Raw genomic sequence first — 27,234 nt, 5'->3', positions numbered from 1 at the left:
GTGTTCATAAACAAGTATGAAAAAAATCTTATTAGGAGCAGAGGTGGTTAAGCACATCTAGGAACTAGATGTCACAGGCTTCTTTTCCTTCTGCTGTAGAACAGAGATAGAATTTGAACAGTGCTTGTTAAGAAGCACTGCATTTCTTTAACAGCTATACTTTCCATATATGGAATGTTAAGTCTCAGTCCACAAGACTTTTTTAGCTTACAGGAAACAGCAAACAGGAAGGACAAAATTCTTTCAGAAAACACAATGTATTTGCTTCCTTTGTAATGCACTGAATTTATTCTGATTCACAAAGAGACAGTTCACTCTGCAATAAGCAACTGAGAAAAGCCAGAATATATATATAAAACAGAAACTTTTAACTTCACTGTGTGACTGGCTGTACTCTCAAAAAGCTCAGTTGATTATTTTAAATCCTGTTCACTAGGAACAAAACATAAAAATCTAATTTAACATCAAGCCATGGAATTAAATGCTACCGGAGCTTTGATAGCACTGGCATTGCTAACTCGAGAAGTATAATCATTGGATGCTCAAAAGGGAGATTTGGAATTATTTATTTTCCTAACCAGTTTTCACTCTGAGAGTCTTTGTCCGCTATATGCTGTCTTTCACAACTCAGCTACAACCAACAAGGCAATGAAGCATTCCCACAGCCCTTTTTCATCAACAGTCCAGAAATCTCCCACCCTCCTGTCTTATTAATAACCTTAGTATCTGAAAGTTACTATGCTGGTTAAAGTCTCTCAAACGTATAGCCAAAACAGGTGCTGTATGAGAAGTGGTAGAGCAGATTTTCTCTTGCTACTATTTCATGAAAGCCCTCATTCAGGGGTAACAGCTTAACTCATTAGAAAAGAAAGTTTAGAGATTTCATACTCAAAAATATTTATCTTGAAACAGTCAATGAACAGTAAGCAATAAAAAAGATGATTTTATATCATTTATATTTATATTTTATATCATTTTTATATCATTTTATATCATATGAATACACGTTCTTAGAGACTAGTGGAACTAAACTCCTTTGAAAAAGGCATCAACCTATCACTATGAGCTCCATTCTGACATCGCTGATCACTGTTGGAATGAAACTGACTTGCTAGAACACTTTTTTTTTTTTCTTTTTTTTCCTTTTAGTAGTTGCATTCTGTGGTCCTAAATGCTCCCCTTTCCTCTTTTGCTTGCAACACAGAACAGTTCTATAAACTATCCTCAGCACACTGAAGGATCAATCTAGGCAGGATGAAGATACTCCATCCTCTCTCCTCATATCCCTAATGAGATGCCAACAGGTTCAATAGGTGTCAAGGGCAAGCTATCAGCAATTGCTTAGCAGGCCTGCATTATGGCAACCCCCATTTTAGACACAGAGCTCTGCTTACATGGAGTTGTTGTAGTTGGACACAACACCTGGACTCTCTCCACGGGTTGGGTTTCGGAAACAAGGGTTGTTCATGTTACAGAAGATACCTTGTAACCATGGCAGTGTTCCTGCGGACGGCATTGCCTTGTTTGGGAAGTGACCTGGAGTATGGAAAGAAAAAAAAACTGTCTCTTTTCTGATGCAGTCTGTGTGAACCTTAATACTAAATACTATTATGGGCTCAACATATTTCTCAACAACAAAATTATAACTACCTACAACTTGAAAGAATCTTGAGACCTTATGTTAAATCCAACCATGAAGTACCTCAGGAGAACTCAAGCTTTTATTTCACTCACAATTAATTCTCTCAATATGTGGCTATAAATAACTAAAATCCTTGCAGCAGAGCGTGCCTTTTTGACATTAGAGAAAAACACTTAGCAAACAGGCCCAGTGTACCTGTCCGAGATGTTCGAGGCATTATCTAGCATAAGACAGTATTAAAATGTCTTACATTCATGTTGGCGATATAGTGGATTAGCTTTCCTCAGCCAGACCAGGGCAAGAAATAATGACAGAGGCCATATAAGCTCCACCAGAATACGAAGCTGAAAAAAAATAAATATAATAATCTATTCAAAACAAATTTTACAGATAAATCCTGCAGAGAGTCACTACAGATTAGAGAGCTGAGACCTTTTACCACAGTGACAATGCCTAGTGCAGCATGTGCCCATGGTTATCTCTCTCCTATTCCACCACTTTGAAAGGACACTCAGAAACAGCTAGGATTTCATCAGAACCCTGTGAAGCATCACCGTCAACTCAGTGGCTTCCTCACATCTACTAAAAAAGTGTTTAAGGATACTGACTGTGATAAAAAGACATAGATAGTACTAAGCTGCCAGGCAGACTAGATGTAGATCTAAATAGTTCTTTCACAACATGGATGACTATAAAAATACAGTAAAACAAGCTATGATGCAATAGATAAATAGGGATTTTATCCATGCTTTTGCATTGTTGTCCTCATTAGTAGGCTTTTGGCATAGTGTGTGTACCTACAGGTCAAGACTTCAGCAAAAGCCTACATTTCTCAATCTTTACTTTTGCCTCTTTTCAACACCACTCACTTCAACATTATATTCATTTTCTAATACTGGTGGAAATGTATACATTAAAATCAAGTGCCTTATTCTGCCTTATTTGACAATGTGTAAGAGCCCATCCAAGGCCACTTTACTGCCCAGGTCTCTCAATACACGTAGACATCAGTTGCTAGCCATGATGAAAAAGCCAACAGCACTACTTCACTGTAGAGCAACATCCTGCCTGATTTTTCAGGCTGTTTTCTCCACTCCTGTTTTTCAGTTCTATTATCTGTGTGTTTTGGCAGAGGTTTGAAACTACAATCCTTTGATCTTGTGACACAAGCTTTGGGCTCTTAGAATCAGCTATGGGCTTTTTGTGAGCATTTGCACAGCATTTTTTTCCTCACCCTACAAGAGCCAGGACAAACTCTTTCCAAAGCTGGGTTGTAGTACAGGTGCAGGAAAACCCTCACTGCCCCCTTTCTTTTACTGTCTCTTCCACCATCAGATACAAAATATGCAACACTAATGCATACAGTAGAAGGATAAAAAAAAAAAGTGAGTCACATACAAATGTGGGTTTTGTTGTTGTTTGTTTTTCTCCTTTTTCAGACTGAGGCATGCAGGGCAAAAAGTACTCCACAGAATAACTAAGAACAGGGTTTTGAAGCTGTCCTACTTTTTCCACTGTAACTCTAACAACTTTAATTCAGACCAGCTATGATTCTGGCAAAAAAAGTAGAAAGATTTACACCAGGTAACCGTTTCCTATTTCACACTTCATCTCAAGGTTGTTGTTTGTTTGCTTTTTTTAAACAAATGGAAAAGAAAAACAGAAAATCCCATCACCTAAGAAGTTATGATGCCTCATATTTTTCAAGTCAGACAAAATCTTGCTAGCAGTAAAGGGCAGATGACCAAATTGTTAGCCTAGGAAGTCTGCCACTGCACAGCTGTACAGCATTACAAACTGTTCTCAATACCAAGTGTGTCCACAGGGTCTGATTAGCAACAACTTCCAGCCAGTAAACATGATGCCTGGGACAAGCACTGTGCAAATCAACTCAAGAGGAATAAGAACTGGAGAAGATTACTCAGTTGCTTTTGTTGCAGGTAAAACTAGGTTATTGCTCAGAAGGTGGATCTTGCTCCATTCACAATAAACACAAAATCCTCAGACTTGAATTCAGTATTACCTTCTCTCTGAGCTAATTAGCTAGGGCGGGACTGAAGGCTAAAGCAAAAGGAAAGCTTTCATTCAAGTTGGTAAACAACTTGTTGTGTGTGTTGTGTGATGAAGACAGATAAAGAGCTGTTGGCCCTCTGATACTTTCCTGTAGTTCTTTTTTTCTCTTCTCTTGAATTCACACAGCTATCTCAATACCCACTAGGAAGGCTTAGAGAGCAGTCCATAACCCCACAGAATCATGAGATAAAGAGCAGAAATCCTAGCAATACACACAGAGACATGTAATATCCACATGGATCTGTGATGGATCAAGCTTAGTGATATGATTCTATATATCTAATGAGCCTAAATTGGCTGTGGATCATCTGTTAACTGTAAGGAACCCTTTCCTCTTGTGAATTAGAGTAAATGGTGAGCTATGGTAAAAGACTGGGCATGCCTCCCAGTTTATGGTACTGCATGGTGGTTGCCAAAAACAAGGCTGATTTTCCCAAAACACATTCTTGTAGCTGCTTCCGATGTTACAGATTTTTGTTTTGGCTACCTTCTTTGTCTGAGTGGACAAATAAGCAAGTAGATTTGTATAAGCAAAAAATAGAATAATTTTTACTCAGTTTTAAAATTGTTTTGCCCTTCAGAGAAGAGAACATATTTCTTCTTACTTAAAAGCTAGGAATGATCACCACAGAAAGGGACTCTCCAGCAATACCTAGAAATTACAAAGCTAGCAGTTTTGAAACTTCTATAGGAAAAATATAATTAAGAAAAAAAAATTCCTAAAACACAACTAATAATTCTAAATGAAATGTCTGAATAGGTTTGCTAAAAATCAAATAATATTTCACACATTGAAAACACTGAGTGCAAAGACCCATTTGCTAAAAATTAAAAAACTATGTTTCAATTCTCTCAGCTTAACCACTCAAAGATCAGAAACATTTTCTTTTGTTGAGGTGCATGTTTTTCTGAACCTGAGAGTCAAGCTATGACAATTCCTTGGCCATCAGTAATTAGTCTAGTTTAGCAAAGGTGTCCTTATACCTGGTGTAATTTAGGTTAAGTGTGGATTGGCGAATTTCATACTGCATTAAAATACAAGTTGTCAATGTTGCATGCATCAGCTCTAGCTCATAATGCAAATTGTGAGAGAAAGTCTGCAGGGAAGATATGAAAGAATGCACATTCAATTTGTCAGTGGCAAAAAAGAATCAGATAACCCTTTGACCCTGTAACTTTTAGCTTGAGTCATTAGGAATGTCTTTAAGAGTTATAAAAGCAGACAAAAAAGCTAGTGCAGTTTTACACAGTAACATTTTTGGTATTTAATATCAATCAAAATCAAGCAAGCAATCACATAAACATGAACAAGAAAATGGATTGGAAAGTAGACTGTCTCAGCTCCATCAGCAAAATAGCTATAACTGTTAGAGGGAAATTCCATCTGGTTTTGACCAAGAACTGAAACACCTCTGGATATATTTTTTGTTTTAACTCTCAAAATATGATGGCACAGAAAAAAAAAAAAAAATCACGTCAGCATAATTAATCATTTCGCCTCATCCCCTGGCTCATTTTGACACTGTTGATCTTTGTTATCAAAGCAGAACAGTCCCCTTGACTGCTCCAGCTGCATACAACCATGTGCTCTTCTTTATTATTTTCAGTTTAAAGTAGGCAATCTTTCTCTGTAGGAGCTCACAGGAAGCTTTCCCTGCAAATTAACTTAACAGAAGTAGTCATAGTATATTTGAGTATATCAGAGGACCAAGACCCTTTCTGGAGGTTTTGAAACCTCCAGAAGAAAATTTGGCTAGGAAATAGAAGAAAATGAAATACGGTAGAAAGTTATAGAAAAATCCGCTCTGAGTTTCACAAGAGCTAGAAGGATTTGAAAGGATTCAAAATACTTATGACTTTCAATTTATTTATCATGCTATTCAAGCATATTAAAAATGAACAATTTCATGTGAGTGTTAGAATCTAACTAGACTCACATCTGGGAGCAGTTGGGTCTGAGGAACAAATCTAAAATTAGGAATGAAGTCTCCCTGAACTGAGCAGTGCCCACAACATTTTCCCAACCTGACAACTATTACCACCAACAACTATTCTCCTTGTACGTTGTTCTATTTAAACAAACAAACATTTCTCTATGCTTTTGAGTTAAAAACGGCTTTGTAAACTGTACCAAAGAAGATCCCAGACTTATCTGACTGAGGAATTTGTTGTTTTTCTAGGCTGAAAGATGTTCCACTAGTCTTCATCCAAGGATCTGCATGTCCAAAGCTGAAGTCCAGTAACAAAATTTTACCTTTTGTCTTTTTCGGAGGATCCAGTTCTTCCAGAGTAGAAGTCTGATTTGCCTTAGGAAGCCCATTCTTCTGTATCAGCTGTCCCTGGTAACCTACAATAAAGGACGCATCAACATTTTTTTAGCCAGCACTTCAAACTGAGAAAAATAACAGTTTTCTGTTCTTATTTTAAGACTATGTTATCATAGAAATTTGTTCCTGTCATTATCCACTTCGCTTAATTTTGCGCTAGATACACTATTATACATAAAAAACCTCTGTCTTTCCTTTGTTTGGAGACTGTTTCCTGCAGCACATTTTATCAGCATCAAAAAGCAGGACATAGGAAAAGCATTTCTTTCAAATGAAAAAGTGTCACTAGCATTGATTCCAAGGATTTGCAAGTAATGCATGCAATTAATTGTTGCAGCACTTATCAAATTAAATCAGTGCTTTCAAACTAATTTTTCAAAGAAAAGATGAATTTACAACCGGACATTAGATTAACATTAAAAATTAGCTAGAATCAGTCTTTCTATTCAGGCACCGTAAATGTGTACTGAGTAGCACAGCTTGGAATGTATTTTATATAGACAAATTAATTTTGCTGCAATTTAAAACAAAGAAATGCAACAAAAACAACAAAAAACATACCCAGTGATCTCAGATTTATGTACTTTCAAATAAAAAACTCCCAGAACACTTTAACGGGGATTTGATTGAATTTAAATCATTGTATGATCTGCTTTCTAGCCTCATGCCATATTTTCATCACCACACATTTTACCTTCAAAAGGAAAAAGAGAATTGGAAATAAGTCAAAATAGGTGCTTTTCAAACATAGGGACCTGTTTTAAAACAAAGAAACCATTTAAACTTGCTCTCTATATCAGCTTCATACTTACGGCTGCCCTAAGGGAGTTAAATGATTAGAGAGTAGTTTCTTCTTGAATGGTTAGTAATTGGGAGTAAGTGAAAAAGGAGATGCAAATTAGATATTAGAGGACTCTTTGTAATGATAATAATTATGACATAAACCTGATTGCTGGAGGTTACCCAAATCTCTATCAAGAACTGCACAGACTGCTCTAGATTTGATGGTTTGTTGAGACATTCTTGTCACTCTCCTAGAATTTTTTTTAAAATACCTATTAAGTGGGAGAGATTTTGTTTGGTTTTAAGAGGCAAGGCTTGGATAGCACATCAGAATATACCAGCCTAATCTTTCAATATAATATTAGTTGACACAAAAATTGGTAATATTTCTTTGATAATTTCAGAAAATCATCTCAGGTGCACATTTTAGATCACCCAGGAAGGAGGAGGACAGCACTGGGGAGAAGGACTGGCATGAGTCCTTACTAACCTTACTGGAAAAGGTTCCAAAAAACATGAAGATCTCTTCTGGCATACTGTGCACGTAAAAGGTCTGGATCAGGATATCTGAGACCTTGCTTAGCTATAGATGGCTGTGTTGCTTACTGGGGATCAAATAACAAGACAGCAAGTCTACAGAAAAAAAACCTAAACATACATAAAACTGATGGTGACAAAACTTGCAGCATTTTCTATGTATCATAGGCTAACCATTTCATGGAGTTTTCAGTGTCGCTTCAATTGTAATGATTGAAGTTCCACAGCATTACAGGAAGTGAGATTAGTTATAAAATACAACTGCTGTTGCAAAAAGTGAATAGATTAACGTAGCTGGTTTGAAGACGTACACGTCTTCCTCTGGCGCAGCTTGAGGCCATTCCCTCTAGTCTTATTGCTGGTTACCCAGAAAAAGAGGCTGACTCCCACCTCACCACAGCCTCCTTGCAGGGAGTTGCAGGGAGCAATAAGCTCTCCCCTGAGCCTCCTCTTCTCCAAACCAACCAATCCCAGTTCCCTCAGCTGTTCCTCATAAGATTTGTGCTCCAAACCCCTCTGCCATCTTCCTCAGAGCTGACACTAGGAAACCAGCTCAGATCGATCACTTGGATTCTTGCATGTAGACTAGAAATAGAAAAAACTCAAATTTAGACACTAGCATTCACCTTTTTTTCCTCTTGTACTCATTAATTGAGCACATCATACTCTTTGGACATTCACCCAATCCAGAATGTTTCTGAGCAATTAACTGTTGGAAGGGCCTAGGGTCCAGGAAAAAAAGATAGGCTGAGCTTCAAGACAAGACTCTGGCACTGATGTTGTTTACAGCAGCTCCTGCATCTGAACAGACTGATGCCTTCTAAGAACATTCTCACTTGGAAACGATCCTATATTTGCAGCTCCAAAGACCACCTTGCTATTGCCATTAAAGTGGCACCTGCAGTTCCTTAGGAGTTCCCGTTGAGGTTCTCTTTGCTGAGCTGCTTCCTGATGCTTTCACATTACACTCAGGACTCTTGAACCTGTTGCTGTTCTCAAGAATGAATCCTACAGTTAAATAAATGAAACAATTTTCTTCCAGCTCCTCTTACCCTTCTCTAAACTCCACTCTGCAATCTTTGTACAACTGCTGTGAAAGCAAAAACAAGCCATCATGTCAAGGCCATAAAATCTGTACTCTGCCAATGGCTTGGCATCTCCACTTCTTCCTCTTGGCTCATTAATAAACTATCCAATATGTTTTTTCTATCTCACTGAGAGATTTCCTCGTAGTGCACAGTCTGTCAGCTCATGTTCCTATGCTGTGTTAATGTATAACATACATGTATTATCCTCTAACTTCCAGTCTTACAGTTAGCAAAAAGAACAATCACAATGTAAGGCCATAAATGGGATTAGAATTGCCAGATAGAATGCCTGTTAACACTTGCCCTAGAAAATCTAGTTTTTTTTTCTGATAAACTTCAGATTCTGTAGCAAGACAATAAATAAGAAGTAACTCATTTCCAATCCAGAAATATTCTTTCTTGACTGGGCATCACTCAACAGGACTAATATAGAAATACATGGTCAGAGTTTAACTCTACTAATTTATGTAGAATAAAACTACAATGAAGTAATGGAGAAGGTCCATGATAAAGATAGTACCTAGAAACAGTGCATTGAGAACTCCACATGGGCTTAGCTTCTGAAGTGATTAGTCATGGTGTAGATATATCTTCATTCTTAAAGGCAGCAGCATTCTGCCCGCAAGACCAGTGATGGCTTGAAACAACTGCAATTAGGAACAGTACAGGCATTTAGAAGAAATTTCAGTTACAAAAAAATGAATTTTAATAGTAAAAATATTAATGTCCCTCCTAAAACTGGAAAAACCCCCACACTTGTGAACTTATTCAGCTTTTCAGAAGATAATGCAAATCAAGACTGCTAATATTTAGAATGGCACACACTTGCTGCCTGAAGATAGCAGGTTTAAGGGATGTGATTTATACCCATGGCACACATAAATCTACGTTTTACTAATTTTGCTTTTACAGGAACTGGCTCTCCTCCCTGGGGGCTCAGTGTGGGGATCTACAAAACCAACAAAAACACTGAACTGTAGAGGAAGATTCTTTCAAATTCCCAAGCGCAGAAAAAAAAAATAAAGCCATTTATTCTCTGGCTTCCCTTATTTTTTTCCTAACAGTTAATATTGTAGATACAGTATACTACACATTATATTCTATAGTATTCTATCCTATGGAATACAAATACTAATACTACAGAAGAATGATTTGTGGCATATATTCAGAAAAAAAAGGTACATACACTGTCGGCAGAAGTAAAAGAATTAGTTATATCAGTCTTTGCTCTAGTCTTACTACATAGCGCAATAAAGATAAATGCTGATTTTAATTCAGAAATAAATTGGATTTAAGTTAATCAAATTTCTTAGAGTTCAATCCTGTCTCAAAATCTCTAGAACAACACCCGAAGAAAGAAGCAAGAGATAAAAACAAATAACAATTAAGTCATAATAAAGGGCCTTTTCTTTCTTCTTTTTCTGGCTTCTGAGATTCAGCAGGGAAATACAGTGACTTTATATGCTATCCAGCAAAAACGCCCAGGTTATATTGTAGTGTTACAACTGGTACCACAGAAAGGTGTCTGTGTTAGAAATTATTTCTCGGCTGATAATAAAGGAGACAGACGACAATAACGACGTGAATGAGATACTTCTGTATTGCATCTCATGTTAGGTAAGAGGAAGGCCTAAAAATGAGTCAGTTTCATGTTTTGACTGGCTGCCAACAATAGCTCCTTCCGGCTTAACCCTGGAGGTTTCCCAGAACATTCCTTTTCTCCAAGCAGTCAACAGGAGTTAGCAAAGGTCCTCTTACTCTGCTGATATCATATCAGTCACACCTTACTATCAGAAAGTATCAAGAATTTCTCTTACCTACAGTATGTTACTGCTTTTGGCAGAAAAGTACCCCTGACCTCCAGTGGTACTGACATATCAGACTTGCTCTGGTAGCATTACTGTCAGGTTAGGAATAGCTCAATGTGCAGTTTATTCTTAAATTGTTTAACATGATAAGCAGGCACTGGCCTCGGTATCTTTTCAAGCAAACTCAAATATTTTAGACCTAGGACTAATACAAGTTATTTTAAGAAAATAGTGTTTTTTTCTCCTGCACAGTACACAGAAACATCTCTAGCAGATTAAACTAATCTTCCCCAATTAAATTTTTACATCACAAAGCTAACAGTGGCGTGTATACGTATATTTTTTATGTTCAACAACATCAGCAGTGCCTTGTGGCCCACTTCTGCTTACTAGAGTGGGATCTTCGAAAAATAAACACAGAAAGCCAATGTGGGGCCAACCAGCTCACATGGAAGGAGAAAATGTGGTTCGGCTTACAGAACACACCGCGCACTTCCTGCATAGCTCTACCTACAGTTGCTGCTGGCAGCAGCAAAAAAAGGAGGTATTCCATGTCTGTACCAGAACTTTGAAAAAAGCTGTAAGTGGAAATGCAGATTTGATGACAGTCTTTGCATGATGCTTACAGTAAGTGCAAGATAATGTTCCCTGTGCTGTGTGTTTTTGAGCACATACCTGAAAACATACGGTCATGTGGTATACGTGCTCTGTTAGAATAAGTCTGTGACTATGTTCCTTACAGAAGACAAAAGCAACAACAAGTCATAATGGTCACTGTGAGACATAATTAAGCATGATCGTTGCCTCACCTACAAGTGCCATAATTGTAAACAACTATTTTAAATGCTAGTATAGTATTTGTTCTTCTATTTCTTGACTTATTTCTGATTTTTGATTATTAAGTCAAATTTGGTTGAGTACCGTTTGTGCAGCAAATTATAAAAAACATCCCTAGTAAACACTCCAGTAAAGATTTTTCTTTAAAAGATTTCTCTAAAATTATTAAGAATTACCACAAAGATAGCTTTGAATACATGCATGCATGTACTGGTTCTATTCATGGGCCAACATTTTCGACTTTCAGAATGCTCTCCAGCGTCCCAACAATTTCTTAGTTGATTCTTTCCGCCACAGAGAAGGCTGTTCCCAGGCAGTGCCTCACTAGCAAGGTAACATGATTAATGGCTAACACAACTTAGCTGAGGCAAAACTATAGGAGTGTGTGTAAGCATCTTATACAGAGAAGTGAATAAATAGATGTGTGCACATAAAGAAAACTGCATCTACACAGACAGAATGGATCTTCTGAGTTAAGTTCTGCATTCAGTTATCCTAAACTCCTGTGGAAAACCCAAATGAAAAATTGCTCAGATTTTTTCCTGATGTGTTTCAGATAAGGCAAGATTTGAAGGACAAGAATATGCAGTTGTGTCAAGTAGATCAATTTCTTGTTATGGCAGCTAGTGAAAGAATTACAGAAAAGAGAAAGAAAGGGAAGTGAGCGGTGACACTTGAACAGATGGTAAAGAACAAGATGCACAGAAATCAGTGTACAGAAACTGGAAGAAACTGTACTGCTCGTAAGGTTACAGACAGAATGACTTCAGAAGTACTGGCAAGAAATCAGAGAAAAGCCACTTAAACTTCCTTTTGAAAGACACACATTTCTAAGAATCAAAGATGATGAGAATCTAACAGATTCCTCTTTATTTCAAAACAATCAAATGTGGCACCTTAAAGAAGTCCTGTGACACGCAGGCTTAGCAATAGACTAATTACCCCTATCTACGCAAGGCGTATCATGGTTAAACACACAGCATAACAGGCACAAACTCAAAAGGAATGCTTTCTACATCTGCCATAATCCGATTTACTCACGTAGACACTCAGCTACCAAGCAGGAGCTGAGGAGGGAGTTTTTCTCTTCCCTCATACTCACCCTTCTCAAATATTTCATGTTTTGCAAGATTTAGGATGGATTTTTTTTTTTTTTTTCTATCTGTGAGTGAGAATTCTTTTAAGGATTCCATTCAATTTCTATTAGAAATTGAACTCATACCCCTTTACAAAGAGGAATGGAAGTACAGATATAAACTTTAGTTCTAAAGCCTCCTGCTGTGCGATGTATTTCCATGTTGACGTTTAAATAAAATAGCGTTAGTTATAAGTATCAGAACTTCCCTACTTCGCTAATGAAAAAAAAAAAAATGACTTGTCCCTTTTTCCCAACACAATTAGTCTGCCTCCACTGACAAGCATGATGGCCTGACAGAAGCACATCTGTAGAGCAGAACAGTGAGAGCTCAGAGCCCAGTGCCCAGACGTGGTACCTGCACATAACTTCAGGTGAGCTCCTGAATGCAGAATGAAGGCACACTGACAGCTGCAGCACATCGGGCACTGCCACAGCACATCTCAGTGCAGCCTCATCCCAAACCAGTCAGGTTTGCATGCTCTGGGATCCCTGTGTTGTGAACCATAGTAGCGTGTAGAGGAGTCACTTTAAAAAATATAAACACGATCTAAAATAAAACACAGCAAACACACACTAGCAGCATTTACAGGACATTTCTTGTAAGCTTTCAGATGACCCATTCAGGTCTCTACTACAAAAGCCAATTAGTTCATAGATTTGCAAGCATAAGGACTTCTCAAATACGAGCAACAAAAACTGGAAACTTCACCTCAAAAGCTTACCTCATGTGTGAGCACTGCTGGAAGACCAAGGTTTCTGAAGGAACGTCCAGCTCTGCTGCAAAGAAAGCCGTGCTGCAGGTGCCGAATGACACCGCTCAGCATAAGGAGCTTGCCTTAATCCTGCACTCCGTGCAGAACAGCACAACCCAAAACTTTCAGTTCCTGAATAAAAATCCTCCCTCTCTGTTGGAATGAGCACACCGGCACGACGCCTTATCTCCTCACAAGCTGATACTCTGCTAAGATTTTTCCTCAGATGCAAACAAAACTTGCCTTTGGAAAGATGCCGTCATAAGGGCAGCTCTGGCGGCTTTGGGGGCCCTGCTAAACAAACAGCTGCCACAACTAATTAGGTCAGGGAGATTGTGCTCTGCCAAAGCTTTAAGAAGGATGAGGCAGTGCGGTACAACTTCAGAAAATCTCGTTACCGAGCAAACGCGGCGCAGGAAGGTTCCCGAAGGCAGCCGCGGGGGTCGTTCACACCGCGCCTCACTGACTGAGCCGCCGCAATTAGTCGTGCAGAGGCGATTCGAAACAACACATGGAGAAATTTGCATCAGAACCAAAACGAACGGGGGGCCATCACAAACACTTCCAGTCGGTCGAAAGGAAAGCCCGCGTTCTTTCCGCGAGGCTCACGGCCCTCACGTCCCTCACGCCGCGCGCCCCCTGAGGCGTGCTGCACGCGGGCGGGAAGCGCCTCACCGCGCCGTCCCAGCACAGCCTTATGGCGGGGTCAGCAACTGACAGAAATCTCGGTCTTTAGAAAGTACAGTGCTAAAATAACCGCGCTATGCAGCATCCGAGAAACGGTCAGGTTAACGGTAATCTGGTTAAGGGAAGCGTGCCCCGCCCCCAAAGAGATACAAAGTACTTACCATCGCAAAGGACAACGGTCCGTGTTTTAGTGAATTACAGGATACCCAGATAGAAAAACCAGAGTCACTGAACTGTTAACAAGTTAATATATTTCAAAGCAAATACAACAGTGTACACGTAAAAACCATTTCATACAAAGTGGAAACCATTAAATGCACCTACTGCTGTAGGTTTTTGGTTATTTTCAGGTCTTTTGCTGAAACTTGGAAGCCATGCTCTTCATTTCAGTTGCACCAGGTTAAGTGAAACTGATCTATAGCAAGCAAACCACCGCCGTTCCATTCCGCTGTTTTTCGCACTGCTGAGTCTCCCCACAAGGGCACCCATGCAAAAGGACTGTGCACGTTTGTCCCACTCACTAAGCTACACAAGAAACCAGATGTGGCTCAGTTGCTGCTTCTGAATGGCGAAGCTCAGTAAGTGCATCCTTGCTGTACAACAAAAAAAATACTAAAGTGACAACATAGAGAACCGGCAACAGATAACCACGTCTGCCTAAATATACACATATGATACATAATAATGGGCCATGCTGGCCAGCATGTAAATCTGTTCAGGGACAAAGCCTTAATTGCACAGATTAGAAAACTGAACAAATGCTTTTATAGAGTAAAGCACAAGCTTTGGTTTATGCTTAGACACTGAATACCAGGCCTTCAATTTTATTAATATAACATCTATTATGAAAAGTAGGTCATTTCACTGCTACATGTGATAGTCATTCCTCTATAGTTAAGCACTTCATTCCATACAATGAAATGAAGCTCTATCTATCTTACTCAATGAATCCATTTGCTGTATCTAGACTGGGGATGCTATAAATCTTTATGAAAATCCACTGAATTACAAGAAAAAAATTGACTCATTACCATCACAATTCCACACCCCCTCCCCTCCACTTTTAAAAGGCAGCATATATAAAAAATAACTCCCATATGGCACAAAAGTAGGATTCTCAAGGGAAAGCAAAGGATAAAGGGTCAAAGTGAAGCTTTCCCTGGCAAGGTCAACACATTGCATTCAGTCCAAGAGGAATTTGCACCCTATACAAAGTGAGCTTCCCTGTGTTCTAGCTCTTGGATTCTTTTTGGCCTTAGTCTCTGGTAAGCAGGCTTTAGATCTGCAGAGTGAGTATCCTCTGAGCCAGTTTTTTGTTCATTTGTGCTTTGTCCAGGATTGCCTGATGAAAGCGCAGAGCTCCTAGCCAGTTTCACAGTATCCTGCTGAAGCACAGAACTGGCACTGGTTGATGCACAAACTTTAGCTTGTTCTGCTGAACTCTTTTCACTTTGTTTGGATTTGTTAGAAGGAGGTTTATAAAATGTCCCTGGCGGTGGTTGCAGTGTTCTTGGTGCCCTGAAGGCAGCAAGAGGATGGGCATCTGAACTGTTCGCATCTGTTGCTGTCCTTCCTGACCTGACAGAAAGAGAATATGGCTTACTAGGAAGAATGGCATTAGCTGAATTGTTACTACACGATGAAGATAAGGCACCTGCAGTTCCACTCTCAAGTGCTCGGTTTTCCTGGGGCACATTTGTCACAATCATTGCTGTCCTTGCTGTGATATCATACTGTTTATATTGCTTGTCCCAGGTTTTTTGCAGCATCTGAGTGTCACAACAAGAAAGTCTGCAGAATGTACTGACAGCAGGGAGTGCCTTAACCTCCGAAACTTCTTCAATAGTAGGGCTTCTGCCGAGCTTTTCTGGACTTTCAGCTCCTGCGTTTTGTGAATTTCTCTCATTCAAAACACAAGGAGGAAGTATTCGGTCTACAGGTAAGCTCACGGGGCGAATAACTGGTTTTGTCCTTGGAACCCGCAATGGAACTTTGGTAATTTGACGATTAGGTTTTGCAGGAAATAAGTTAACTTTATAGCTCTCTTCACCTGCAGAAACAAAAGAATGGCTGTCTTTTTCTGAGGCTGGATTCACAGCATTACCTAGAAACACATAAATAGATGTTACTCGAGTATTCAGAATTTTTACAAACAGAATGCAAGCTTCACCAATGACCCCTTCACAGCTGGTACAGTAATGGGATAACAGCTTTTAGGCATATCCTTTACTCATTACTAAGAGTATTCCACAAGAGCCAAATATTAACATTTCAATAATGTTAAAACAGATAACGTACAGACATGACCAAGGAGGAAGAAATCAGAGACAGCACACTATTTTATATTATTTTTTCTTTTGCTAGTGGTTTACTATTCCTCTTTATTTTTAAATCTTAAAAAAAATTTAAGATTTTAACACTTCCAGATTTTGCACTGTACCTGGCTCTTTTCGAGCAGAAATACGAATGTCCAAAGTGTTGGATGCTGATGATTCTAGTAGAGAATTACTCTTTCCACAGCCCTCTGATTTAGCTCCACCAAGTTGCACTGACACATGTTCTGGAGGAAACAGTAGTCAAAACACAGTAATTACTCAATATTGGTTCATAGCATCATAGTAGATTGCAGAAACACATAGTCACCACATCTTTATTTATTTAGTTTAAAGAGAAATCACAACAACTCATTGTTGTGTTCTCTTAACAAGTACTTTAAACTGATTCTTTACAACATTTTTATTTTAACCAAAAGCCCTTAAAAAGGTGTAATCTGCCTATGAAGAACAGCAAGCACTATGATCTGAATAAACCAGGACTGCTACTTATTTACCAACTCAATACATAAAAGCCCACTAACCAGTTACAGATGTATCTACTTGTTCTTTTGCATTCTTGCTATTGTTTGATTCCAAAAGTAATGCAGTTGTTTCTGAAGCTCTGTTTTCACCTGGAGCTATTAGAACACCCTGTTAACAGAAGTCAGAGCAAAAGTAAATGAGCACAAGGGAAAAGACATTCCTCCCCAGAAAAGTACAAGAGAAGTGACTCACTTCCTTTACAGCAACAAATGACTTCCTCTGTTGCTGTGGTTCCCTCTCTTCTGCTGATAAAGCAACTCTGACTGTAATGGCATTTTCTTCAGTCTGTGATGTGCTCAGAAATGGTTGCAATGAAACATCAAATATCTTCTCATAATATGTTATGAGCAGCTCCACTACCCGGGCCTGATATGGATAATCCACAAGTGATGATAAAGAAACTGTAGCATCTGTTTGGCGTGGCCTGATCAGAGTTGGACCAAATATTATGCCAAGGTTGCTAGCTGACATTTTATTTTCATCAGACTGTTCTGTAACCCTGCATAAGGAGAGTTGGAAAAAAAAAAAAAAACAAAACCTCAAGAATTAGAGGGTTTTACTACTTCAGAAATATTTTAGACACTAATTCTCATTTATATCTGAAGAGGCTAAAAGATGCTAAGAAAAAAAAAAACAAAACTTAAGGTGGGTTTGGATGGGTAGCAGGCAGAATCATCATTGAAGAAAGCACTTAACAGGAACACAGACTAAGCCCCTTCCACACAGGGTGTGGTGTTTTAACACTTTATTTAGCATCACTAATGACTATCTGGAATTTTGAGGAATTGGGAGGAGGATGGTGGGAGGAAAGGGAAGGGAGATTGGGAAACAAAGGCTAGAATCTAGTGATGTTATGACTCAAAGATCTACATTTAAGTTTGTTGGGTTTAAAGTATGCTTAGACAAACTACATTACTTATGCTATTTTTGAAGCACCATTACGTTCTCTTTTGGCACAAGGATGTAGTATATGACCAAAGAGCGCAACTGCAGCACGCTCAAAACCACACAACTATTTCTAGGAAAAAAACAGCGGCAAGTACAAATAATGCATGTTCTACTGTCATTCAAAAAGTACAAGAGTTACCTAATGCACACTATGCTGCCAGTTCAACTTTCAGCATCAACTAGCAGTTGAAGTCTTTTCTTACCTATGAAGGTGGCCAATAAGGTACTGAAGAGTGTTATAGTTTGGTACAGGCAGTTGTTTCAGAAGATCTTTAATTTTAATGATGATTCTATTTAGTTCAATACACATTGATTGTCTTTTCTTTGACTTGGGGCTAGCTTGTTTAGCATCCAATTCCTCACTGACACTCTGGCTTTCTTTTGCAAGTCCAATGAATTCATTGTAAAGCCGAAATAAAATCAAAGGTTCTGGAAGCTGAAGAAACACAAACATATCAGAAACTACTAAAGCCTGAATTTTAACTTTTATTTCTTTCCAGTTTTTTTTTCAACTTTGTCTGGTCTAGTAGATTCTTTTTTAGAAGATCTTTAGTCTTTGTTTAGTAGCTCAAACCACAGTTTATAAAAAAAAAACTGGGTAAAGAAAGTAGGGACAGATTACCTACAAAGGAAGTAATAAGACAAGAAAACGTTAACTATTTTTAGAGTTAAGCCATATTCAAAATACAGCACAACACCTCTAACTACTCCACTAAGTTGTATGTAATACGCTATCTTTTGATTTTATTAAATAGCCAGTTAATCTTTGTAGCTTTACAAAAGTACTTAATGTAACACTGATCATGGGATTGGAATGCTCCCAAGAGGGCTCATTTTTAACAACTATTGTCAGAGATGGGACTGAACCATGCAGCTAAGGAATGTTCCTTTCAGGGTCAACAAGTTTTTTGAGTGACTCAGTAATCTCACAGGGCAGCATCCTGGTCATCAGGTATACACTGATGGAAAATTTAATCCTGAAGCTTTACATGCCCATTTTGAAAGAAGATGATGTATAGTCCCTCCATGATAAGGACATCATCAGGCCATTGTGTTTCACTGAATCTTCACTAGCATAAATTAACAGCAATATCTTAGTATCTGTTTGCGTTTTGAAGCAAAAGTAGGGTGAGGTTTTGGTGTACACACGAAAAACACAAATAACAGCAACCAAAAATTCTAAAAGGTTTGCTGTATGGGAACTGCTGAATCACGGCCTGAACCTCTGATTGATCACCTGAGGCGAGCAATGAGTTCAGCCACGGGAGCACAGGTGAAGGGGTAGAGCCTTGCTCCACTTCTCCTAGACCCATTTAAGGGTTCATGCTCTATAAAAAAAATTAAGAAACTCTAGTGCAAATATACAAGGCATTCATACAGCCTTCAGTTGCAGGATTGCTAAAAGGAGTTTTTCCTGCTTGAACTGAAGAAATATGCTATATTACATTGATTTTCCATTTGACCTCTTAAGCACATACCTGGCGAAGATACAGCTTGAGAACATTGCTAATATCATGTGCATAAAGGTCTGAGAGCTCAACCAAATCCTTTCCATTTTCAAAAGCTTGACAAAGCTTTTCAACTCTTGATTTGGCTCCATTCACACGATAGATACCCTAAAATTAAAAGACCAGCACAGATCAAATTTAATTTGATAAGCAAGAGTATAACAGATGAGATTAACAGTACAGAATTATCATCTTGAAAGGTGACTTCTTCTTGTCCTCTTCCCCAAGTATTTTTATATGTTAAGTTTTTATAAACAAGCTTGACCATACCTTGACATTCAGTGCTCTGCTTTCAATTTCTGATGTACACTTCTTGATGATGAAAGGAATGCCATCAGGGACACTTTTAGCAGCTTGAGCAAATTCCACTCCGAACAAGTGAAGCCTTCCATGAAGTTTTTTGTGTCCACACTGAATAGCTAACGTCTCTAGACATTTCTTATGGCATGCAAGTGAACACTACACGGGGGAGAGAAAAAATACATGGTATGACACAATCTAACACCATGAGAAATATCGTTGGTGTTTGCCACCCCACATGAGGAAAAACAAAGATTTGTCATCCCCATAAGCAAACAAGAAGACTTATTAGTCAGTGATATCTTTGATGATGAGAATTTTATGACCCACAAAGTCTGTACTTTTTACATAGAAAAAAAGTTTACAAAATTCTCAACTTCACATAAATTCAAAGTAGCAATTTAAAATACTTCTCAACTTACCTCCTCACATTCAGCTCCATGAAATACCACTAAGCTGTCACACTCTCTACATTTAGACGGAGCTCTCAGCTTCCGTAGTTTGTGAGTTTGTGCTGCTTTGGACATACTAGTGTTTCTAAAAGGTCCTGGAGAATTTGCAGTTTCAGATGTCAGATCATTTAAACCTGGAAAGAATTTTGTTTCAGTCACTGTAATATCTATTAACGAGATATGCAATCTTTATTATTATTTTTTAATTTTTTTTTTTTTAAGAACTGTGCCGTAGAATCACAAGGAAGCAAAACATTGTAACAGACTGCATAACAAATTAACTATCATATTGTCCTACATAGAAGTGGAATAAAACAGTTTTTCATTTTTAGGTATGTCAGTTTTCTCCTGTCGTTAGTATGTGAAAATATTTGGATATTTAATTGGAGTAATGTCACAGATCAGGCAACTTTCATGCAGGTTTCATTCTATCTATTTCAAAATCCTTTATTAGAATATGAAAGGTGATTACAGTTTGGCTTGTAATGTTTTGGAAGCACTTCATAAATACACATTACAGAAGGTAAGAATACACACTCGCAGAAGAACCCATATAGAACCACAAAAAACCAACACACTAATTCTCCATCCTTTATGATAACATTAGAACAGTACCTAAAGTGTTCTAAAACACAATACCAACTGGTGCTTTTCATGACAGATCCAAGCTATCAGTAACTCTGGGAAAAAAAAAATCCTTTGTTTTACAGATAAAAATTTAAAATTAAAGCATATATTTAACTGCCTGGAAAACTTCTTAAAAGCTCAAACACTGATTAAACAAATGTGCTGGTAATCACAATACATTTAATGTACTTTTCTCAAGCTCATTAAAGAGAAGAGTTACACTATATGACAACAGCCATCTTTTAGGGAATTCAGGTATGGAAACAACATTACCACAGTCTGAAGGAGATGGTGGTTCTCTTTCATCAAGATCATCTGCAGATGACATAGTACCAGTAGAAGGTGTTCGTGGAAGTCGTCTTTTAAAATCCCCTAGAAGATGATAGAAAAATTCAGGAAGCTCAAAATATCACTTCCACCCATCTGCTCATTGTCATTATGGGCTCTGTCCAACATTTGCTAAGTTAATAACAACATCTTCACTAATTTTAAACAGTCCAAAGTGAAGATTTAAATATTAGTATAGCAGTAACTGTAGCTGTACCTGGGCTAGCAGATGGAGAATCCATAGATCGTGACTCACTGCTTCCCCCTGCACTTTCAGAATCACTGCACATTCCTCCACTCTGGTTTCCAACAGACCAAGATCTGAATGGCGGTGGCCCTCGCATCACTTTCAGAAATAAAATCCACCAATTACAAATGTGAAGAACAAAATGACAATCTTCTTATACAAAAAATAGTTATATTCAAAATAGGAAAACATTGCTACAGTTATATCTGTAAAAACCTCAGTATGAAAAAAATGTATTTCAAAGAACTTCATACTTTTGCAGAGCAGCTAAAATCAACATAATATTTACAAAAAAAATATGATCACATTGCTGATATTTATTGAGATATCTCAATTTAATACACTGAGCTTAACAGAACCTGCTGTTTGAGTTACACCTCACCTTTCTAGTCAGAGAATCTAAGCTATGCATACAGACTTTTCCATTTTTTCTGATGCTTGAGAACATAACTGCTTTCAGGCTTCAAACTCTATCCCCTTTGGTGCTGTTTCTGATGGTGAGTCATCAAGCACCTGTTTTTCTTGGAATTTTTATTTAAAGACTGAACTCCAGCTGAAATAGAACTACCTTGGATATCTGTGCTGCTGGAAGACCTCTTCTCGCCAATCCTTTGGGAACGATGATAGACTGGACTTCCCACATCATCTAACATTTGGGTTGGAAAGTCTCCTGAACACTGAGATAAGTTACCGTGTGATATATGGATACTGTTGGCTGATTGCTTATTAAAAACCCTTCAAAAAGAAGAAAGTAATTAGAAGCATGAATAATACAGAATTAAATGAATTTTTTTTTCATCCCAACGCACTAAACATCTTTCATTTCATTGCTGTTCATAAACATTTGTATTTGCCCTGTCATTAGTAAAGCCAAAATTAACAAGCAGTATGGCAATTTATTTTTAAGTATATATATTTTTTTTCTTTCATGTAAATCAGCTCTTCCAGATCTCTGCAAGGCTTAATGGTTTATTTTTCAGATTTTGAAAATACAGCAAATCTGTTGAAAGACCAGAATAATATAGTAGCTATTCCATCCTGTTCTCACTCTTTCCTCTGAAAGATTCTCTGTCCAGCCATTACCCACCATTCACAAATAAACATATAGAGGTTAAAATTTTGCCAGATACTGCTGCAGGATCTACTTTTCTGCCTGAAAAAGAGCAACAAGAAAAAAAAAAAACACCACCAAATAAAACATTAAAAAAACAGCAAATATGTTGAACCTGAAAGAGACCTAAATCCACTGTAAAAATCTGCTCTCAAGATGTGGACAGGAAACAGTTAAATCTAATCAATGTAAATCAATGTAAATCTAATCAAAGTACCCTGTGAACAAAAAGGCCTGCTAGCCAAGTACTATTGCTTAATGAATTCTACCCTATCCAGCAGAAGGAAATAGACTGAAAAACATTAAAATGTGCATTTGCCCAGTCTACTGTCACTTAAATAAATGTAGGCCTAAAAAATAAAACCGATCACTTCAAGTTCCCAAAGAATCACAAGGCCATGTCAAAGAAAACAAAGGGAGGGGTGAGAAGAGGAGAAAAAAATCTTGTATGATTCTTATGCAGTAAGAGCTAGAAGAGTATAAAAAGTCTGAGATTTCATACTTAACGCTTTCTTGGGGAAATGCATAGTTAAATCCCCCAGGTTAAAGTTTATGAATACAGTCTAAATCAGTCTTAAAAGGTAGGAAGTTCAGAGACAAGGATAAAGAATCTCTGCTTTAACTTAGCATTTCCTGGCTTTTGTTGTACAAGTCTGACTCAAGTATTACGTTTTTATATTTAGTTCTCTTTTGAAAAGCAATACAACACTTTCCTGTGTAGAACTGTGAAATATACAGATTGGAATGGATACTCTCACACTTTGGTGCCAGGATGACTATTCTACAATAAGTTCAAGGTAGACAAAGCATTACAAATACTGACAAATCTTTCTTGTTTTTATTATTTTATTATTAGCTATACTTTTAATAGATTAACAATAAAAGCTACCATTTCACACTGCTTGAAGAAAATATTTAAAATTTTTATTGCATGAGACAAAAATTCAACACAACTTCCTTCCCAAAATTTTCAAAACCTAAACATTTACAGTAGCAGTAAGGCAGTCAAAAGAAGAGAACAACCTCAGATTTTTCAAGAACGGAATATCAAGTACTACTGCCACATCAGAAAACACCGGAGTTCAGAAGTTGTTCTTTTTTAATGCTAACTAGTGCCTACGTTAAAGCAGTAAGGAGTGAGTCCTTACACAGCAATTGTTAACGTTTTTGCAAGTCTTAATATGCAAAGTGACACTGCTTTGGAATTTAAGTCAGATTTCAGTGTCAACATAATACATAGTAATCAACTACCAAAAATGTGTAAAAGAAAATAAACCCTTAAAATATGATAACACACCAGGATTTGTTTTATTCTTCCAAAAGTTCTGTTTCACTGCTAAACACCTATGCCTTGCATTTAATTCTAAAGCAAACAAATATCACCATTATGAGACTCACCCATCAATCTGGGAGCTCTGGGTTTCAAAAGAACCTGGTTCAATACGAACACCTTCCTTTGGCAAACTTTTCACAAACTCTGAATACTGCTGACCAGGGTCATAAAGTTTGGCACTCTCACAGAGCGACTGGCAGTTCACTGGAAGTGATACAACCTGTGCATGCTGCAGCTGGAACAGGTTAACTGTTACCTGTTAGGACAAGAAATATTCCAGTATTTGTATATCACTCACTAGGTATTTCTCAAATTAGTATCAAGACAATTTAAAGAAAACTACTAGAATTTTCTAGGAAATAGTAAAACTTGTAGGAGTGGATTTTGTGCAGGATTCCTGGATGTCTACTGCAGATGCTTTTATGAGGCAGTATTTCTCTTTTCTTCTCTGGCTTAACAAACACACCAAGTAGCAAAGAGTTCCAATGGTTTCCTACTTTGGATTGAATAGGATAAACAGCATGGTTTGTTGCTACCAAAAAGGCAATTTTCACCCTCTGGAGGGAATGTTATAAGGGCTGCTCTGAAAGTAATGTCTCTATCTCATTATGTTTATCCATGACACCAAAGGTGGATGTCAGTGGTATGGCAGTTTTCTTTCACCCTTAAGAATCTTTACATACTTCTACTTAAAAATTAGGCTAAGTTGCCTTACTGCCAATAGTATTTTAAAAAGCATACTTACAGCTTTAAGAGTTAGATCACACTGGTAAATAAGTTCACGAAGCTGCGTTAAAACATCACTTTTAAAGCTTTCCAAATCACTTCTTTTTTCTTCGACTTCTGCCATGCTTGCTTTATAGTATTCATTGGCCTCTTCAGCCTAGACAAAACACAAGTAAAAAAGGTTGATGGACTACTTGCTACTAGAAGCGAGAAAAACTGTAAGCACACACACAAAGCAGAGCCTGTAATGGGAGATTCCCATTTAGGATAAAAGCCCGAATGAATGTAGCATGATTAAAGTGAAGAATTATGAACAGAACACTTGCTCAGATGATCTCAGTGGGAAAGCATGAGCAAAACCAGTAAATAACAAAAATTTGTACTTTTTGAAGAGCCTCCTCTTCTAGCCTTCGTTTTTTTTCCAGCTGCTTGCTGACATCTTTTGCAAAGCTTCCACTTGAACTAACATGTTCCTCTTCAGCACGAGCAGTACAGGATTTGGCCTTTTCATACTCATCTTGACGCTGTGTATATAGCAACTTTGCTTTTCTTAGAGAAGCTTCCAGCTCTTGCTGCAGGATTGCCGCAAAAAAAAAAAAAAAAAAAAAGCAAAAGAATGATTAAAATTTTTCTTGGTTATTTAATGTGATGTTTTAAGAAGATGTTATGCACAGATCTGTACTTTGTAGTTTAAACAAAGTCATAGAAAAATAACCTCTTACAAATAGGAATATGCTGTGAAATTGGTAGTAACGTTCTACATCAACTAAACCCTACAGATTCTACATGTGAATTGAAGCACGTAACATGAGACAGCCTAGCTTGAAAGCATTGACCTTCTGAAGAATTTGAGATTTAACACTGTAAGATATGAAAAATACCAACCATTTTTTTCTGTTCACGCTGCCAAAGCTCCTTAATTTCTTTCCTTTGTCTATCCAACTCATTTTTCCTTCCCAGAAGAGGCTAAATAGGAAACATTAATAGAGTATGTAAAAGACTTAGAAGTAGAAAATTTGTTCTTTCAAATAATGTACTGTTACAGAACTTCTTAAAAATCTAAAAAATAACTTTGTCATTTTCTGTAGCCTTACCTGCACAAATTTGTTAGACTGGAGAGCAGCAGCTGTTTGTTGCCGAAGTTGATTGTTCTCAATATCATTTTGAAAAGCATTAAGAAATATTGATTGGAATGGCATATAATCCTAAAATGACAGAGAGAAAAAACATTAGTATTCTAGGTAATGCAGAGGTATGCTGGCATCATAAATGTCAGTATAATTGAACTAGACTTCCTATTGCGCTTAATGAAGTATTAATGTGTGTGTGGAGGTCATTTAGATATGAATATTGAAAGCGACTGATTTCTCACTTACATTTCATTTTACTAGGAAAACTCAAAGTCTACAAGTCCAAACTACAAAGCATAGAAGACATTAGAGGAAGAAAAAAAACATCTATCCAAATTTTCATAGAGGATGAGAAGAAAAAATACAAGAGATCTTTTACAGTGACTTGCATTATAAATCAATTCTGTATCAAACAAAAAGCAAACTATTCCTCAATGTCCCAAAATCTTGTCTTTTGAGGAAAGCCTCTTACTCACCTGGGGTCCAACTACAGCTTTAGCGGTTTCAGCCATTTTTGCTAAGTTTTTAGCACACTCCACTTCTGTTAAAAAACAACATAATCACGCAATTAACTGTTCACTGTAACAATTATACCACACGTTAAACGCTTTTTACATTCTTCCTCCAAGAGATAGGCTAGGACCACCTTCACTTTGTTATAGGCCTTTAATTATAGGAAATGGATAATAGTTCTGTCCATTTCAGTGGAATAGCTTCTAATTTAGAAATCACATTATTGACAGTCTGCAGCACAGGGGCCTGACAACAGATTTAATTCCATCACGACAAAGCTGATTAAATACCAAAAAGAGCCACTCACCCAAGCTAAGCTTTTTTTCTACCCATGCGACTACATCCTTGGTATATTTTGACCACGCTTTAGCGTACGACAGAGCTGATTCAATTCCACTGTCATTCCTTAGGAGCATGCTGTCCACCTCCTCTGCTCGAAGATGTCCTGAAAATAAAGCATCAAACATAAAGGAGTGAATTTTAGACATGACCACACACTGAGTGCAAAGCCAGTATTAGCCAACTGTGAATACTTAAGCAGCTCTCATCCCAAGTTGTTCTTTAATGCTAGTTGACTCTAAACAGGACTGACAGAGGTTTTAGAACAAATTAAAGGGTCATAGTATTCTATCTTTACTAGTCACATGGTCAGCATAACTTTCTTTAAGGAAGTGACCAAACAAAACATCGGCTGTACAATGACATACAGAAGTGCTTTGGGTCTTGTTTTCTTTATTTCTCCCAAAAAAACATCTCCAAGTGGTTATTCACAGAAGTATAAAACCTCTGCAATAGTAATTTTTTTATGGTAAAGTTCTCTGGAATTAAAGATGTTACAAGCAAAGTGAGCAAAGTGACCAAGATAAACACAATTCTCTATCTGTTTTCATTAAGCATTAAAGGAATGACCCACCTTGAATATCATCCCTTTCATGCAGTGAACCCCCAGATTCCACAGAGAGATTCTCAAAAGACTGGTGTACAAGAAATAAAAAGATCAAATTAGAGAAGAAAAGCAGAACAGGTCTTGCTAGAACTAATGGGTTAACAAATTCAATGACATCACCTGCCCTTTGCCCCTCCCCCATGTTATTTTTTTGTTGCAAATCAAGCAAGAAATTCCTGTAATTTCCTCTCATCTAATATAGGCTTCCATTTAAGCTCCCACAGCTGTTAAGAGAGACATTACAAATAGCAGAATATCATGACATATCTTTTAACCAACTGACTTGAAAGGTTGTAATGAAAAAAAATGATTTAACGCATTGGGTTAATATTTAAGGGATCAGTAGCTTTTATTGGACTTTTGCATGCAGCTTTGGGTGCCACAAAATGAGGAGGACACAGAACTATTAGAGAACATCCAAAGGAGTGCTACGAAGATGGCAGGAGGTGTAGAAGAATGGCTGAGATCTCTGAGTGCTCAGCCCAGAGCAGAGCAGCTTCAGCTCCTCACGGGAAGCAGAGAGGCAGCATTGAGCT

General features: G+C 37.7%; 2 protein-coding genes across 5 annotated transcripts in view; both read right to left on the bottom strand.

The window, feature by feature from the left end:
• ABCA4 (ATP binding cassette subfamily A member 4) overlaps nucleotides 1-1,516 on the bottom strand; it is a 66,199-nt gene extending 64,683 nt beyond the window's left edge. The window contains exon 1 of the mRNA XM_085231209.1: nucleotides 1,395-1,516. Coding sequence (XP_085087335.1) covers nucleotides 1,395-1,516 — 122 coding nt within the window. The remainder of the gene's footprint in view (nucleotides 1-1,394) is intronic.
• A 12,387-nt stretch (nucleotides 1,517-13,903) lies between these two features.
• Nucleotides 13,904-27,234, bottom strand: part of ARHGAP29 (Rho GTPase activating protein 29) — a 49,749-nt gene continuing 36,418 nt past the window's right edge. For 2 of the 4 annotated variants that reach the window (XM_085231863.1, XM_019618481.3), the window contains 19 exons: nucleotides 26,666-26,726; nucleotides 26,060-26,197; nucleotides 25,716-25,780; nucleotides 25,204-25,314; nucleotides 24,995-25,075; nucleotides 24,493-24,681; nucleotides 24,129-24,266; nucleotides 23,449-23,639; nucleotides 21,508-21,674; nucleotides 20,910-21,038; nucleotides 20,639-20,737; nucleotides 19,709-19,872; nucleotides 19,257-19,445; nucleotides 18,957-19,094; nucleotides 17,682-17,914; nucleotides 16,723-17,029; nucleotides 16,530-16,638; nucleotides 16,113-16,232; nucleotides 13,904-15,776 (listed from right to left, as the gene is read on the bottom strand). In XM_085231863.1, coding sequence (XP_085087989.1) covers nucleotides 14,878-15,776; nucleotides 16,113-16,232; nucleotides 16,530-16,638; nucleotides 16,723-17,029; nucleotides 17,682-17,914; nucleotides 18,957-19,094; nucleotides 19,257-19,445; nucleotides 19,709-19,872; nucleotides 20,639-20,737; nucleotides 20,910-21,038; nucleotides 21,508-21,674; nucleotides 23,449-23,639; nucleotides 24,129-24,266; nucleotides 24,493-24,681; nucleotides 24,995-25,075; nucleotides 25,204-25,314; nucleotides 25,716-25,780; nucleotides 26,060-26,197; nucleotides 26,666-26,726 — 3,528 coding nt within the window. In that variant the 3' untranslated portion in view covers nucleotides 13,904-14,877. The remainder of the gene's footprint in view (nucleotides 15,777-16,112; nucleotides 16,233-16,529; nucleotides 16,639-16,722; nucleotides 17,030-17,681; nucleotides 17,915-18,956; nucleotides 19,095-19,256; nucleotides 19,446-19,708; nucleotides 19,873-20,638; nucleotides 20,738-20,909; nucleotides 21,039-21,507; nucleotides 21,675-23,448; nucleotides 23,640-24,128; nucleotides 24,267-24,492; nucleotides 24,682-24,994; nucleotides 25,076-25,203; nucleotides 25,315-25,715; nucleotides 25,781-26,059; nucleotides 26,198-26,665; nucleotides 26,727-27,234) is intronic. The other 2 variants (XM_085231865.1, XM_085231864.1) reach the window with 2 other exon arrangements.

The sequence above is a fragment of the Meleagris gallopavo genome, chromosome 10 (genome assembly GCF_905368555.1).
Source record: "Meleagris gallopavo chromosome 10, MGAL_WU_HG_1.1, whole genome shotgun sequence".
In the NCBI taxonomy this organism is placed as follows: domain Eukaryota; kingdom Metazoa; phylum Chordata; class Aves; order Galliformes; family Phasianidae; genus Meleagris; species Meleagris gallopavo.
This window is presented reverse-complemented; position numbering and strand designations above follow the sequence as displayed.